This window comes from Watersipora subatra, chromosome 9, assembly GCF_963576615.1.
Source record: "Watersipora subatra chromosome 9, tzWatSuba1.1, whole genome shotgun sequence".
Taxonomy (NCBI): domain Eukaryota; kingdom Metazoa; phylum Bryozoa; class Gymnolaemata; order Cheilostomatida; family Watersiporidae; genus Watersipora; species Watersipora subatra.
Window position 1 is genome coordinate 11,339,324 of NC_088716.1, and position 16,564 is coordinate 11,355,887.

The window sequence follows — 16,564 nt, forward strand, 5'->3', positions numbered from 1 at the left end:
GAATGACTAACAAGTACATAAAATCGTAAAAAGCTGAGAAACATATGAAGAGACGTAAGGTTAATGGCATACTAACACCACACATATACAATATATATTGTATATACATGTATGTATACAATATAAACACTAGCTGTGCCTCCCGGCGTTGCCCGGGTATTAAAAATCAGCAGATAACCAATGAAAAGTGATGAGATTTGCTTACCACTTGTTGGCAGGCAACTCTCCAGCAAGTGGCAGGCCATTGCCAATGGAAAATTCCACTAACCTAGTTAGTAAGCTTCAAATGCCGGAAGGCAATGACATTGTGTCAGCATTGTTGCTCAGCTAAGCTATTCTAATAATAGCTATAGCTGGAATGCAGACATGCATACGACACACGGACATACTTTGAGAAATATATATAGATATACATGTATATAGATATACAAAGTGGAAAAATATTGCCCTCTAGGAGAAGAGATTGAACAGTGTTGACATACAAGAATAACTATAATTCCAGTAGATAATAGAGCATTTGGTGCAATAACACCTGCACATCAAATATGGTTTGCCCAAATACTGGCAACAGTCACTACAAGTCAGTTGTAGAAAATTAAGTTGGAGCTGCAGTCGGGAGAGGTTTAGATCTTGAGGCAAGCGCTCAAACTCCCAGGTCTCTGGCGGGAGACCCAAGCTTGAGTAGGCATTACCACCCACTTGGGTTAACAGGGGTGAGGAAGCAATCTATATATAGTGGAACCTTGGTGCGCGATCTCCTTACTCAAAAAATTCTGAGCTCAACCAAAAAATTCGCGTAGAAAATGCATCTGGATTCGAAATGATGCATTTGGTGCTCGAATTAGTCGAGTTGCAAGGGAACGCCAATTGAGAACGAAAAAAGCCAAGTCGAGCTGAGCTCACTCCTCGGCCCTTCTCGACAAGTATCTATTCGACCCAAACCGTTAGCAAAGTAAGACGCAGTTTTGTTCGACTATTTTTTGCCAGTTTTAAACTTTTTGTGTTGTTTCCCACTCAAGTGCCCTTTTAATATTTTAGGTACTGCTCTTAGGAGTGAAAATAGATCAAAATACCATTGTTTCTTATGGCAAAATGGGTTTCAGTTTTCGAACAAACTGGTGCTTCACCACCAAAGCCAAGCAAATTATGGTTGATCATCGAGGTTCCACTATATATGCATATACTGTGTATATTTTATATCTATGTATATAAATCCAATTGTCTGTCATCGTTCGCATGCCCAGTTATAGCGGTAAAGTTTTAGGTAAGAAAAACTCGCTTTGTAGAGGAATGGAACTCGGGACCTTTAGGCCTGCAGACAGACGAGCCAACCAATCAAACTACCGTAATTTTCAGACTATAAACCGCACCCCTATATAAGCCGCATCTGCTTTATTTTCCAAAAAACGACAATAAAACAATACATAGGCCGCACCTTTTGTATAGGCCGCAAAACTCAGGACGGTGCTTTTTAACACGGCAGCAACTTTCCTGTTTAAAACAGAACAGTGCCTAACGGCACTGTTTCGTATTAACCGACGCCTTCTAACCTAGTGCCTAACGGAACAGTACATTAGGCATAGTTTCCTATTTTCTTTCACCGCTAGAGATGCACTAACCGGAGATTCTGGTTAATGCGTCCTAGCAACGAAAGAAAAAGCCACAAAATAGCCGCACGCTTCTATAAGCCGCATAGTTCAAATCATCCGAAAAAAGTAGCGGCTATTAGTCCAAAAAGTATGGTACATGTCCAGCTGACTGTAGGGATTAGGAATAGTGAAGATATTCATTACATCAATTAAAATGCGCAGAATTATATCACACGTAACCAACTGGTCTCATGGACTAACTAGGTGAATGCCCGGTGTTGCACAAGTAATAAAAACAGCTTATAAACCGTTGCGGGTAATGTAAAGGTAAAGAAGTAGGTAAGGTAATGTAATGTCTATAAGCTGTTTTTTATTATCTGTGCAACACAGGGCATTCAGCTAATATAGGCGTATATTAGAGTGACTTTTTGTGGGACAAAGAACGACCACAATCACTGCCAGGTACTTCATACATAACCTTAGAAATACCTCAAGCAACATTTGTATGGGAAAGGTGATGCACGGCACACATATAAATAAAATATGTGTGAAGGTATTAACTATTTAGAGCATAGTCACAGCTATATTTTTTGGGGCAAATGAACTTCCTCCTAAAAAGCTGCCAACAGCTGAATTACTGAACACGAAGGAAACAAATAATCGTTTGACTTTTAAGCCTTTTCAAGAAACAATTGAATGCATAAGAAAAACAGATTCGTTCATATTTGGTAGACTGACATGTTGAAATAGAATAACTTGACAGGAACAAAAGAACATTAATTATATTAAAAATAAACTAAGTATATTTTAAATTATAAGACAACAAAATACATGTAATACGTAGATGAAGTTATTGTACCTTTGCTCTTGAAGAAATTCATGGCTTCATTCTTTCAGCAAAAGTTGAATTTGGTGTTCACATCAAAGTCAGCTGAAAATAAATAAACCGATTTATATGCATACACTGATTACCAATACTGAGGCTATGATGGCCAAAATCTATGCCAAGCCCTGTACAATATTTATGGATATATGTTTTGGCTTAAATCCATCTACGAAAGATAGAGGCAATATACTCAACTCAGGTTCTTGTTCAGACAGTAAAGGAGCTTTTCACAAACATATAACAGAAAAACTCAATGTTAACATTCTCATTTCTTTTAAAAAGATCCTACAATTTATGTTATAGTAGAATATTCAACCTTAGCCCGTCTTGACAAACTGTTGTTTTTGCGGAGTTGTCCCCCATCGAGCGGGTGAGCAACACAACAGCTTGTCACAAGACGTACTGCACCTGATGCATCAGCTGCACTTATAGAGAATCGTTCTCTTCTGTCTATGCGGCTTGGTTGCGATGTTATATCGGTCGCTCCATTGGTAATCATAACTGAGTTCGCGCAAAAATTTATGTAAAAAAAAGGTACTAAATAAAAATGGCCCCAAGGCGTATGACTTGTTGTAAACCATTAAAATTTGGTATTCTTGTTTGGCTAACAGATTAGTCATTCTGGACCAAGTGCAAGTTTTCCATACTAATGACAGGAAAACTCAACAAAACCGTTGTTACATATACCCATTGACCTATTAACTATACTTTAATATAATTAATAGTATAGTTAATAGGTCTATGCATATATTTCACATTGGGTACTGTAGGGTTAACAACATTTCACTAGAGCTGTAAAGCATTATCATGATTTGCCCAAAATATCATACAACGGTTTAGAGCTTCAAGTATTACATAATGTTCCCTACTTATCTATACTAAGACTTGTGTACCACCGATCACGAGTCCTGCTCGCTACACTTCTATAGATCACATAACAAAGTCTTTGAACATACAGTATTGCCTTATCCAAAACTCACTAGTTTCTGAACTTGCGTTATGGGTTTCAAATCCAGCATAAGCTATCCCCAGAGTATTTGTATTTATGCTTCCAATCATATGACAAACATTGTTTTCTATTGCATGACACCAAAATACTACAGCCACCATCATATCTTTCAGTTTATAAACGTTCTATTACTACAACCTTCAATTCACTATCCTGACTCCTCCACAATACTAGATTACTAACTTTTAAAACACATTTGTTCAATTCACTCAATAATTCTTGATTTCCGTCTTTTCATATTTTGTTAGCATGTAACAAAAAAGATCATTATATATTGATGATTACAGATGTAAATAGAAAGTCATACATACATTACTTGTAGAACATAATCTACTTATATCTTTGGATAACAATGAACAGTTACCTCTGTCAGTTGATAAACTAGCTGTCTGGCCCTAAAGCAGACGCATCTGGTGTTGGAATGTCGCAGAATGGTAGTCACCTAAAATACATGTATCATCAGTCTGGAGATCTGTTACTTATCTTAAGACTATCACACAGTAATCCTAAATTTCTCGAGGTTAATCGAGACTGGCATCTCCGCGACAAGTTAAAAACCCGTGGTATACAAACTGATAAGCTCAAATCGAATAATCACATTTTCATTAATAAGCATTTTCCTCTTTTTTTAGGTTCATTAGACAACTTGGAGGGTCGAGAATGTTTAAAGACATGATGGAGGGTGTCACAAGCAGTTTTACACTGCACAAAATGTAACAGGAAAACAGTGAATTGCGACAACTGCTATAACAATGATGCACGCGGAGGGATCCTGTTAGGTGAGAGTATGAGATTCACATGTTTTATGTATTTTAGTTTATATTGATTCTAATTCTTAATAAATATTTTTTACCGCACAAAGTACTGAAGTCGTAAAAGCTGATGCCGCGAAGTGGCGAGGGATTACTATATGTTGAAGCACATACACCAATAATAATACACTGCAATTTGTTTAATTCCTTCCATAATCCAAAAATCTGTGATAACTCCTTAATAAATGCTACAAGTAAGTCTATATAGCATTAAAACGGACACTTTATGTGAAACCACGTCAAAACCCATTTGTAAAAAATTCAAATGTATATGAAAAGCTAAGGGTTACAGCGCAGTAAATACCAAAAAGGTCTTATTGTTACTTTACCTCAAAGTCACCGGACAGGAAGTGTAAAATTGGCCATGTTTAAGTTCAGGAGTAAATGTTGTGATGGGCATACACAGGTAACTTACTCCAACTTAGACCAGTTATGTTCCTCTACTTTTATATATTGTACATGTTATTATCTTGAGTAGCTTAAGAAGCCCGAGTTGAGTTTATCAAACTGCCTTGATAAATTGGAAAATATTTCGAGTGTACTGTTAAACCTCGCAGTGCCTGTTGGAAACTTTCTATATTGAAGTGATTGTGAGTGGAGACTTGACTGTACTTATAAAACAAATGAAGAAATGTTGTCAAAATAAAGATAGTATAAACAGAACAAGTCAAAGTTACTGTCTCTTTTAATAAGTTAAAAATGAAAGTCATTTTTAATTAAACTCTTCAAGGCAACTTAATGATTTTTATGAAGCATTCAGCCAACAGCCAGTTATAACAATTCAGAAGAATAATGTGAGATATTTTAATGGTATTAAAATAGGTTTCTAATACTAAACCTTTCTTCATTGTCATCAAGAACCACTTTAGACTAAACTTTGTTCCCATATAGAATATATGGCATCGTTACTGGTGCATTGCTGTCCCAACTTCGCCACAAGATTGATCTAACTAAAGATATATTGCCTTTATATTTCTGTTAGCTTGTACCTAGCATATGTTAAAAACAATCCTTTGTTCATATAATCCCCTCAAGACCTCATAGAACTGAATATGCATGGTGACCATACCATAGGACATTCTCGTAAATATCACACATGAGGTGTTCTCTTGACAAATTTTGCTGATTTCCTTTGTTCACTACTCCGGATGTCATTGCTTTGTCAAATATAATTGCTAGCATTATTAAGAAACAATCGATTTCAACGCGCAATTTCGAGTGATAGCATATAGTTGGGAGGCAAAAAATGAATGGCTATTTTAGTATAATAATGAGTACTCAATCTCATCCCCCATTAGTTACATAAGATATAGCGCTCGTACTTTGTGCAGAGAATATGATTTATTAAAATAAGCAACTGACATCTTGCAAGAAGCAATGAAGAGTCTGTGATCATTCTCATAAAGCTACTTTTCTCATGTTTCCCATGGCTTAGGATATGCTCGCAAGCCAGTATTTATAAAACTTAGTATAGAAATCATTGTATTATATTATTTTATCACTGCTTGTCCAGCAAGGCTGATCAAAACATGGTTAAAGAAGCAATACAGAAAATATTGTACATTTTTTGCTTAGGTATCGGAACAAATATTCTAATGACATACTTGTAATCAAATTAGTAACTGTGGTAAGGGGAATATATATATACAGCTTAAAAGTTTATCCTTCAGCTTGAAACTTCTAATGAAAAATACACCGAGACATGAAACCAACACGTGTCCCATATCACCAAGAGATCACACAGCTGCCTCAGTCTTCTATTCCTTTCACAATGATTTATCTAGCAAAGTATGAATAACTTAAAGATCGTGTAACTTCCAAATATAAATCATGCTTGTACTATTTTATCAGCAAACTTGCTTGCTTTGCTTCCAAATTAAACTAATTCACTATCTCCAACATCCAAGGAAATACAACGGCTGTGGTTGCATCGCTATTTGACAAGGAAGGCCATAACAGGTACTCTGTTCATCTGCTGGTTTAATAGCAAACAAATTGTTTTTACAATAAACTCAAGGCTGCATGTCAGATGTTTTTTGGCAGATTTGATAGATTTATTTTCTAGGTTGAAGATTCTAAGTCTGGTTTACGAATATCTAGAAACATTTCTTGACAAGTGTTAATAAAAATTCGATATATGATACGCCATTCAGTCACAATAATGTTTAGCAAGTCAAAAAATTTACTGTAGTCTTATTAAATGTATATAGATTAAAATTATTCATAGGATGGAAACCCATGTTGTTAAATTTTCCACCCTTGGAGTTCGTTCTTTTTATCGGACACGCTCAAAATACTCATAATGTATATGTTCATACCTTTTACCGGAAACTTCGCTTAGAGGTCCTACAATAAATTTTAATGCATAAACAGTATCTATTAGCTTAAACTTTGCCCTTTTTGCTATTTTAATATCACGCGCATCATTGTCCTAGCGAATTCGCTTCCAATGTAGCAACAGATTCGTAGTTCGACTGATATGTCGGTTGACTCCTGTACGCCCATCTAATCTATAACAAATTACTAAATTTGCTAATGTGAAGGCTAAAGACACTATCTACCGCTGATAAAGTTGAGGCTGTTTTTCGATGTAGTCAATTGATATGCAGGTTTATTCATACCTTGTGGGTTGTTTTGCTTTGTGCTAACAAACGGTTTTAAAACTTTGTTCAATACGTATTTACTGCGCTAAGTGTTTAACTTACATGTATTAATCTTTAGTTTTTTTAGGGTCAAACAAGCATGCTATTTGCATTCACTTTAGCGGTTCCATTTATGACACGTTGTCATGATAGCCGCGCTTGCGCAGTAACTTAGCAACTACGGCAACAAGTTTTGCTAATGTACGCCAGAAGCAAGATTACGTACCGACTTGCAACCATTTCTTATTCATTCCTTCATCGCATCTCAAACCAGTAGTGGAGCTTACGTAAGTATTTTTTGAATTAATTTAGTATTTGTATGCAACATAGCGTTTTATAATACTAGTTAAGTTGAGTTTACTTAATATTATCGCCAAGCGATATCTCGCATCGTAGTTTTGGAGCGTCGTTTTAGTTGATAAAACGTTGCCTATTATTTGTTTTTAAAATTTGCTGCTTATACCATACATAATAGTTTGTTAGAGCATAATAACTGTGTAGATATGTGCTGAGCTGATCAGTGTTGTGAAAATGCGACTACAAGTGTAATGCCAATTCTAATTGCTACGTGTTTTTAATGTTCAAACGTTAACTCTCAATATTTTTTAGTGTGAAAACTATCAATACCCCAAAATAAAAGCATGTGCAGTATTTTTATTTACTTTAGCATCTCAAGCTTGTAAAGAAACAAAAATGACTCGTGTATGGTTAAGCAAGTAAATCGTAGTTACTATCGCTTAAAAATTGTTAATTCACTTGAGATAATTGGTGTAAAACTATACTGTGGTTTTTATTTGATATGTATTATACTACCTTATTCAATTTTTAAAACTACAGTACTTATGCCAATTATGTCATTATCATCAGCACACCGAACAGGCATTTATCAGTTGCATATAGTGTTTATGGTAAAATGAAATTGTTGATAATTGAAATCTTGTTTCCAATCTTTTTATTCTACTGTTGAACAGGATCATATTCTCTATCATCTCTTCAAGCTTTAACTAGGACGGTAAAGCAAACTAATCAGGGCATCCTGTGTTTTCATAGTTTACTATTTTATACAAGAGTCTTTGTATCTGTGTATTGTTCTTTTGCAGTAGAGAAGGCTGACAGCATGTCAGGTCGGATGAATGGAACGAGTCGACCATTCAGTGCGAACCGGACCCGCTGTGGCAGAGACCCTCCTTCTAGAGGTGGCCAGCAATATCCAGAAATAAAACAGCGAGGATATTATTCTGGTGTGTGTCTACAGAGATTGTGTAATGCAAGATGCTAAAAATTAATACTGTTCATTATTTGCTCTATATACATGTATAGTCCTTAATTATTAGTTTCTAGTTATGTAGATAAATTAGTGTTGAGATCTTAGAAGTTGTTTACTCACCTTTTGTGAAAAGGCAAATCCTGTTTAAAGCTCATTTTATGTACTGTGAGCGCATTTGCTTAATGGCTAACATATAACTTCTTGTGCTTTAGATATCCTTAGTGCCCAAGCTGAGGAGCGATTAGGGGACCCTTTGCAGGGTCCTGAGCAAACTCAGCAAGACACCCTATGGCAAATAGTAAAAAATGACCACACTCCTCAGTCTACAACTTTTGACACCTCCAAGGTCGACTTCACTAGCCATCTACAAGCAGCCAAACATGGCAAAACAACCAGAGCAACTGAAGTGTCGGTGAGAAAGATATTAGTGTTACCATCTGCTCTAAAACTCTGAGATAATTCTTGGTGTTTTAAATATTGCTGCAAAAACTTTGCAGCTATTATGACATGAATGAAAATAAATTGTCATCTTATTGTTTTGATTAAATATGCTTTAGTTTCGACTTTGGTCTAATTTGGCATAGTAGCGATGGTCTTACGTCAGCTGGCTGTTAAACTCCTTTAAACCTTTAAGACCCTAAAGCTTCGCTGTATTACTAGCTAATTTTCAGTACACGGCATATTTTAACTTTATATCCCATTGTTTTTTTGATGAATGAAATAAAACCTTTGATTTTATCATGTATTCCTTATGTCTAGATATGTGTCATACACTAGACTAAAATAGCTATCTTTCATGCAGGGAACTGTGGAGAGTAAGGGAGGGTATGTCATACCTTCCCGCCGTAAAACAACAGAAACAATAAGTGTCAGTTAGCAACCAATAATTTTCTTTATTTTGCTTTTTTGCATTACTCATTATTTTATCTACGTTATAATTTCTATGCTTTCAGCCATGCTTATTGTTTCTCCGTTTGCCTAACCTTTCTAGCCTTTTTCACCCGAGTACTAGCGTCATGACATATATCTTCGGGAGAGTTATTTAATAAAAATTATAAATACTTGACAGTACAGGAAATAGTTCATTTGACTTTGTGTCTATACGCTTGGCCATTTATGCTTCGTTGATCATTGTGTACTTAATGATGCACTCTGGACTCTCAACTGGAGAAAAATGGCAATCTATCCCTCAGTACCAACCAGTTTGCATGGCATCTCTGTAACACATTTATTCCTGCTTCAACGGCGCTTAGCATTTCTTTCACTAGACTATTAATACGCGATGGAGCTGAACGTTCTGTAATGATTTGGATTTATCTTTCTTTACAGAGTGCAGACAACTATTGTTTAAGCTTTCGCTAGTTGCAGTAGTCTTAGTAAGTTTACAATAGAATTTTATAGATATGGCAGTTAGAAACTGACTAGGTGTTAGCTGAGTCTATATGGAGTATTGAAATTATCAAAAAATTATCGAAGATGGATTCAGTTTCATCAACCTAAATGTTGGATTGTTTTGTCAAAGATGTCTTTAAAAAGCAAGATATATGTACTTTGTACACATGTGCCTAATCTGCAAAATTTTATTTTTTCTGTTGCAGGATTTTCCACTTCAATCCTATGAGCCAAAGGTACAGTTGCCATTCTACACAGAGCCCGGGCAGTGTCCTCGTAAGATTGAAACAGAGAGGTCAGTGTTGTTTTTGAAATTACATTTACATATATTACATTACATATTATATCTATGTATTATTTAGTGTAATTAAAATCTCATAATGCTCTATAGTATCAACCCAAACTGTTTGTTTAAAAGTTTCTGTCGCCTTAATAAAAGTGGAGACAACTATCGAGCAAAGACTCCTTGACGGCTGTTCTATTAGTTGGTCTTTGGTATTACTACTAGTGCTGTGGTCGTCTAGAGTACTGTGAGAGATCATCAAGTGTGTCATTAAGGCATGAAGAATAAGTATATACACAATTATTCTGAAATGCCAGAAGGCACTTAATTTAGTCAGTTGTCAGACTGTCAAGTCACTGAACTGGATGTCATGAGTTGTGGTCCTGTACAGATCAATTTTTTTCTTAACCTTTTACCCAGATTTTAGACAGACACTCCTCTTATTATGGTAAAGATTAGCTGTGCCTTCCGGCATTGCCCGGGTATTAAAAATCAGCTTACAAACAATGAGATGTGATGAGATTTGCTTACCACTTGCTGGCAGCCAACTCTCCAGCAAGTGGCAGGCCATTGCCAAGTGGTCTGGCACATTGCCAATGGAAAATTCCACTAAGCTAATTAGTAAGCTTCAAATGCCGGTAGACAATGACATTGTGTCAGCATTGTTGCCCAGCTAGGCTTTTCTAATAATAGCTATAGCCGGAATGTAGACAGATATACGACATACATACATACTTTGAGAAATATAAATATATAGATTAAAATATAGAGAATCATATATATAGAATACTACTCCACCTTGATAATTTGGTTCTGAGGTAAATTCCAAGTTAGGAATAAAAATCACTTGTTAGTGAAGTCATGTATCCTCACCATGCTGTGACCCAACCACAGCCAGCCGACTTCCTGACAATTCACGGCAGGTCATTCTAAGCATAAGCATTGCATATTCTTGTTACACAGGAGGAAAAGACACTATCAGTCACATGACCTTGAAGCTCTGCTCAATGATAGAGGCATTAAGACTGAGGACTTGATGCCCAAAGATGAGGTTGAGGAGCAGGTATGCTGTTGCATAGATTAAAAGGAATGGTGATAAAGCCGTGTTGTTAAATTCATAAAGCGTTTCATTAAATATATCTAAAACAATTATTTTTTACCTAGTTAGAATTGAACTATTGCCAACAAATTTACTTTTCTTTTAGTAATATTGCGGTCCACGCTACGTGCAAACAGGTGTTGAAGTTAATTCCTAATAGAAAATTGATGAGTTCCGTTCAAAAAGTTTCTGTGTCCTTTTACAATTACATGTACTAGTTCCCTGCCGGTTTAGTGTGCTACGAGAGATGGTCAGGTGTTAATAATAACACTAATAACAATAATAATAATAGTAATATTGTGCTAGTAAAGCACAGAGAATAACTATACATACAATTATTCAGCAATGTTGGAAGGTTGTTGATCGGTGCTGATGTTACAGGGTCGGCCTAGCAAGCCGACGATCAAGAGGTTAAATACCGACCGTCGAAAACATTCTTATTTCTTAATCTTTAAGCCTGGCAGCTGGCAGACAGGGCTTTCATTATAGTAAAGACTAGGGGAAGGCCTGGTGTTGCACGAGTATTACAAATCAGCTTATAAACACTGAGAGGTAATGTAGTTGTCTGCCACTTGCCGTTAGCCTTTGCACATTGCCAATGGCTAATTTCAGTAAGCTTACTAATAAGAGCCGTGAGAGCAAGCATAAAATTACATTGTGCCGTTACGGAGAGTGGTAGCATATTTTCACCCACATAGCAACATATATTGCTCAATAAATTCATCAATCTCGTGCAGCTCAATTGGTAAGGTATTTGCCTGGTGAATGGAAGGTGCTTAGATCAAATCTTTCGCGATACGGGTTTTTCATTCTTAATTTTTAATAGCTATAGCTGGACAAACTACACACAGACACACAGACAAACTTTGAGATTTATATGTATAGGTTAAATATAAATAATACAGTTAAATTTCAACATAGGAAAGTAATTAATTTTAATATTACTTTATATGTTCTAATCATCCTATGTAATCTTATAACATTTTTAGCTAGAAATAAATACCTAAGTAATACATAATGCAAATACAAATGCATGATGTAAGGCTAGAAAAATTAATACAATACAAAAATTAAATTACAAGTAAAAACCAAATGGAACAAGTAATAAACAGTAAAAAGAGGTTTCTATTGTTACATTAAAGAAGCATATAAGGTTCAGTGGTAGGGTGAGTGACAGAAATATATGGCATCACTCGATTTACTTAAAGTTTGACTCGCAACAAAATTCGCATTACAGTTATTTGGTATCAAAAGATTCACCATGTCTTACTCTGCTGTGTGGTAGGTGCAAATTATGTAAATTGGACTCAACTTTGTCTAGTCTGAGAAACTTCAGTCATCTCAAATTTATCATTTTGCTTTGAGTAAAACTTTTAGTAAACTGAAACGTGCCAAGGCAAATTAAGTATTGCTACTGTCTATCCATGGTTTTTGTTATCTACCAGGTCGTTCTGTTGAATGCTGATCCGGAAAATCCTGCTCCATTTACTGTCTTCCTTGACTTGCAAACATTTGACAACACAGAGTACGACATTCGTACACCTGACGAGTGGCTGGCAATAGGCGAGGACCAGGGGGTGAGGAAACCAATTCCTGGGAAAGCCTTACTACCTGCTAAAAACCCAATCTATGCCAATTGTGAGTAGATTTTAGAAATTGGCATTTATTATTAATACAGAAAGCTTGAAATATATGAAAATGGTATTAATGGAACGATTGACATAGCCTCTGTGGTCTTTTAACCACTTATTTTAATGGTGATAGGTAACATATTCAACTATTCAATGCCATCCATTAAGCCTGGTTTCCATATGACAGCGCAAGGCGCGCAACAAGGCGCACGACGTCGTGCGTAAGCCGGTTGTGGTGTGGAAACGTCAACGCACGACGATCGCGCGATGTGCGTACGCTGATCGCAAGGATCCAACAGAATGGATCCTTGCGACGGGTGCTCGCGATGATATATCTCACAATACATCGCTCGACCTTTTCAACCTAACCTACAATTCAAACGGAAAGATGTTTTACGAAGAAATCGGTCTCCCGTACAAAAGAGTAAGCCTGGTTTTCATATGACAGCGCAATTTCGCAACGGAGGGCTGTTTTTCCGAAGAAATCTGTCTCTCCTACGAAAATGTAAGGAAATTATCCACCCGATCCAATGCAAGCACGGCGTCTACGCGCGATATGAAAACACTGCAACGCGGCCCAAGAAATGCATTGCGCACGATCACTGGGCCTCACACGATCATTGCGATGTCATATGGAAACCAGGCTTTATAGGCGCTACTAAAATATTGGGAACACAACTCTATAATTTTACGCTAAATTTGGTTTGACTGACACATAGTATTTAAATATTTGACGCTATCCATTACAGGCAGTTACTAGTATATCGTGGACACAACTCCATAATTTTACTCTAAATTTGGTTTGACTAACACATAGTATACAAATATTCAACGCTATCCGCTGTAGGCAGTTACTAGTATATTGTGCACACAACTCCATAATTCTACGCTAAATTTAGTTTGACTGACACATAGTATTTAAGTATTTGACGCTATCCATATTAGGCAGTTACTAGTATATTGTGCATGTAGCTTCATAATTCTCCGCTAAATTTGGTTTGCATGACACATATAATTTAAGCATTCAATATCATCTATTATAAGCGGTTAGTAATATATTGTGGACACAACTCCATAACTATATGCTAAATTTGGTTTGACTGACACATAGTATTTAAATATTCGACACTATTTATTATAGGCAGCTACTAGTATATTGTGCACACAACTCCATAATTTTAAATATTTTAAAAGTGCACACCTAACACGTGGCTGCTGGTGTATATATTCAATGCTACTGGTGTTATACGATTCTTATGATAGGATATCCTCTTAGTTTTACAACCCCTAAAATAGCATTGCATCACTAATACAAGTTATGTTAGACAGAGTGGTAGGCAACTCCCAGTTTTATTACAGTTTTACATTCTGTTATGGAATGCTTATATTGCAGATGAAGTAAGAGATCCCGACCTCAAGTGGGTGTGGTGTAATGTTGGGGTGCTTGACTACGACCCGGAGACAGACATGTACTACGTGCAGAAGGTGAACAATAAAAACAGAATCATCGATGAGAAAGGCAAGCCTGTGGTCAATGGAAACATTGTTGATGGTGAGTTTCTTAGGCTATTTTATGCTTAGTAATAAACACACTCAACAATAATGAGACGTAAGTTTGATATCGTAGACAGTAGTAATAATCTCTCACACCACCTTGACTGCAGGGATGTCAAACTCAATTGTACAAGGGGCCAAAATTCAAAACACACTTCAGGTCACGGGCCGAATAGGATAAACATTTATTAAACGCACTAAAACTAAATTTTTTGGAACAGAAATATCTATAAAAACACAGGAATATTGTTCTGAAACAAACTTAAACCTTAAATTCCTTCTATTTAATTTTTTGCTTTTCATAAACATATCTTGTTATGTTACGTATCTTGGCCTAATTTGAAAAACATTTCTATTTGTGAAATGAAATTATTGCCAATAAAGCACTATATATATATATATATCTTGTTAAAGATAAAATTCCAATTCCTTTGCTCTTATGTCAATGCATATAAAAAACCTTGATATCCCTAAAGATTTTGCTCTCTTTAAAAATATCTCCTATCGCAAATTATACAAGTTAGAAATATGAACATGCTACAAAACCTGAAAATATACATAAAATGTGTGCTTTTCAGCGATAATAATTTAAATCATTCAGTTTTCTTGGGTCTTATGACTCTGATCTGATTATATGCTCTGACCGAAGTCGGATACCTGGCATCTTTTTTGGCAACAAGTTCGTTTACGTTTGGTTTAAAATCCCGTGTTGTGGGGATTCTCAGGATGGACGGCAGGTGCTCATCAGGCTAGCGGCTATCTTTGTAATATCTTGTAATAGCTAAACTTAATTGACGGCGAGAAGTCCGCGGCAAGGCAGCTGAAATGTTGCATTATGGGATCTGTAGGTCTGTGCAGTATTCAGCGATTCATATCGATGGACCAGGAATAACAATAATGTAAAATGATCTTGCGGGCCAGATATGATTACAAGGTGGGCTGGATGTGGCCCGTGGGCCGTGAGTTTGACACATATGACCTAAAGCAATGTTCATTTTATTGCAGGTTTTTCTCCAATAAATTTAGCCTTAGGTTTTTATTTGTAGTTGCTACTTCAATAGATTTATAACTTGGTATTTGATTAGGTTGTTTACATTGGCAAAGGAAGGGTAGCTCAGCCGTTTTTAATGCATCTAAGTTGGTGGTGAGCACTAGTGAAGCCTTGAATCGGAAGGTGACCAAAGCAGGTCTAATAGCCTTATGAATGATACAGATTAAGTAACACGAAGAGTCCTGTGTGGGCTATAGTAGTATTATTTTTAAGACCCTTGATCTTTCAAACCTGCTGATGCTGATGACCGCTTTAGAGAACTACTTCGTTTATGAATTTCTTTAAGTAAGCCGTGTTATCTAGCATCCAATTATGCTAGAATACGCTTACAATGCATGTGCGTTCTAAACAGACCTAGGGATAGAGCAAGGACTATCGACTAATTGTGGTATTCATTCATCCCACTGATTGGGTAGCGATAAATAAGCCCTATGCCATCAAAGGAACCCATACTATAACTCACAAGATGCTAGCAATAGTATGTCTAATTAATATTGATGACGGACTAGTTCAATACTCACGAATATCTTTCAATCTATTAAACATGAAACTTGCAAAGTGTTTAGGGGTTTTATAGAGCTTTACTCTCATGAAATGCTTCTAGCAGCTTAGCTAAACCACATTTTGTCAATAAGAATGCTGTCTCATTTACTCCCCACATGCATACCACCAAACCTACACATATGAACTTCATTCGTTCCGAAATATTTTGTATTCCAAAATGCTGGAGTATATTTAAAACAAGCTGAATAATATTTGCATGTATCATTCAGCTTGTATGATCATCAAGTATTTTGCTTTATGATCATTGGCCATTTTAAATGTAAGCTACCCGCTGTCTCCAGTTTATAAGCCTTTATAGTGGTTGAATGAAAAATAATTTATGTATCTTTGATTTGTTTAAATGAATCGTCTTCATTGGACAGATTATAATTCTTTCTATCTGAAATCAACTTCATTTGAAATCAATTTAAGAGGACTCACAGATCCATTGTTAATAAAAGGTGACTTTTATATCAATTTTAACTTGTCAGAAATGATAAAGTTCAGTAAGTATGTTATATACATGTGTACATGTTACATCTTTATTAGACAGACTACATTTATCATAGTTGGTTGTTTAATTATAAATCAACTTTATTTGAGATCAATTTAGGAGGACTCACAGATCCATTGTTAATAAAAGGTGACTTTTATATCAATTTTAACTTGTCAGAAATGATAAAGTTCAGTATGGATGTCAAAGTCTTTTATTTTAGTGTTGCGATGGCAATTGTTTTGAATATGTAAGCTTTGATGCAATGATGAAATTATACATGAATTTATTAACACGATTAAAAAATTTGGAT

The 16,564-nt window shown here is 35.9% G+C and overlaps 2 protein-coding genes across 2 annotated transcripts in view; one reads left to right on the top strand and one right to left on the bottom strand.

The window, feature by feature from the left end:
- The window catches only part of LOC137404065 (pleckstrin homology domain-containing family M member 1-like), a 42,588-nt gene extending 35,857 nt beyond the window's left edge, over positions 1 to 6,731 (bottom strand). The window contains exons 1-3 of the mRNA XM_068090221.1: positions 6,615 to 6,731; positions 3,849 to 3,926; positions 2,449 to 2,520 (exon numbers count right to left, since the gene is read on the bottom strand). Of these exons, the coding sequence (XP_067946322.1) occupies positions 2,449 to 2,470 (22 nt within the window). The 5' untranslated portion in view covers positions 2,471 to 2,520; positions 3,849 to 3,926; positions 6,615 to 6,731. The remainder of the gene's footprint in view (positions 1 to 2,448; positions 2,521 to 3,848; positions 3,927 to 6,614) is intronic.
- A 1,317-nt stretch (positions 6,732 to 8,048) lies between these two features.
- Positions 8,049 to 16,564, top strand: part of LOC137403846 (dynein axonemal heavy chain 1-like) — a 105,223-nt gene continuing 96,707 nt past the window's right edge. The window contains exons 1-6 of the mRNA XM_068089917.1: positions 8,049 to 8,179; positions 8,418 to 8,617; positions 9,804 to 9,892; positions 10,844 to 10,931; positions 12,425 to 12,617; positions 14,004 to 14,162. Coding sequence (XP_067946018.1) covers positions 8,056 to 8,179; positions 8,418 to 8,617; positions 9,804 to 9,892; positions 10,844 to 10,931; positions 12,425 to 12,617; positions 14,004 to 14,162 — 853 coding nt within the window. The 5' untranslated portion in view covers positions 8,049 to 8,055. The remainder of the gene's footprint in view (positions 8,180 to 8,417; positions 8,618 to 9,803; positions 9,893 to 10,843; positions 10,932 to 12,424; positions 12,618 to 14,003; positions 14,163 to 16,564) is intronic.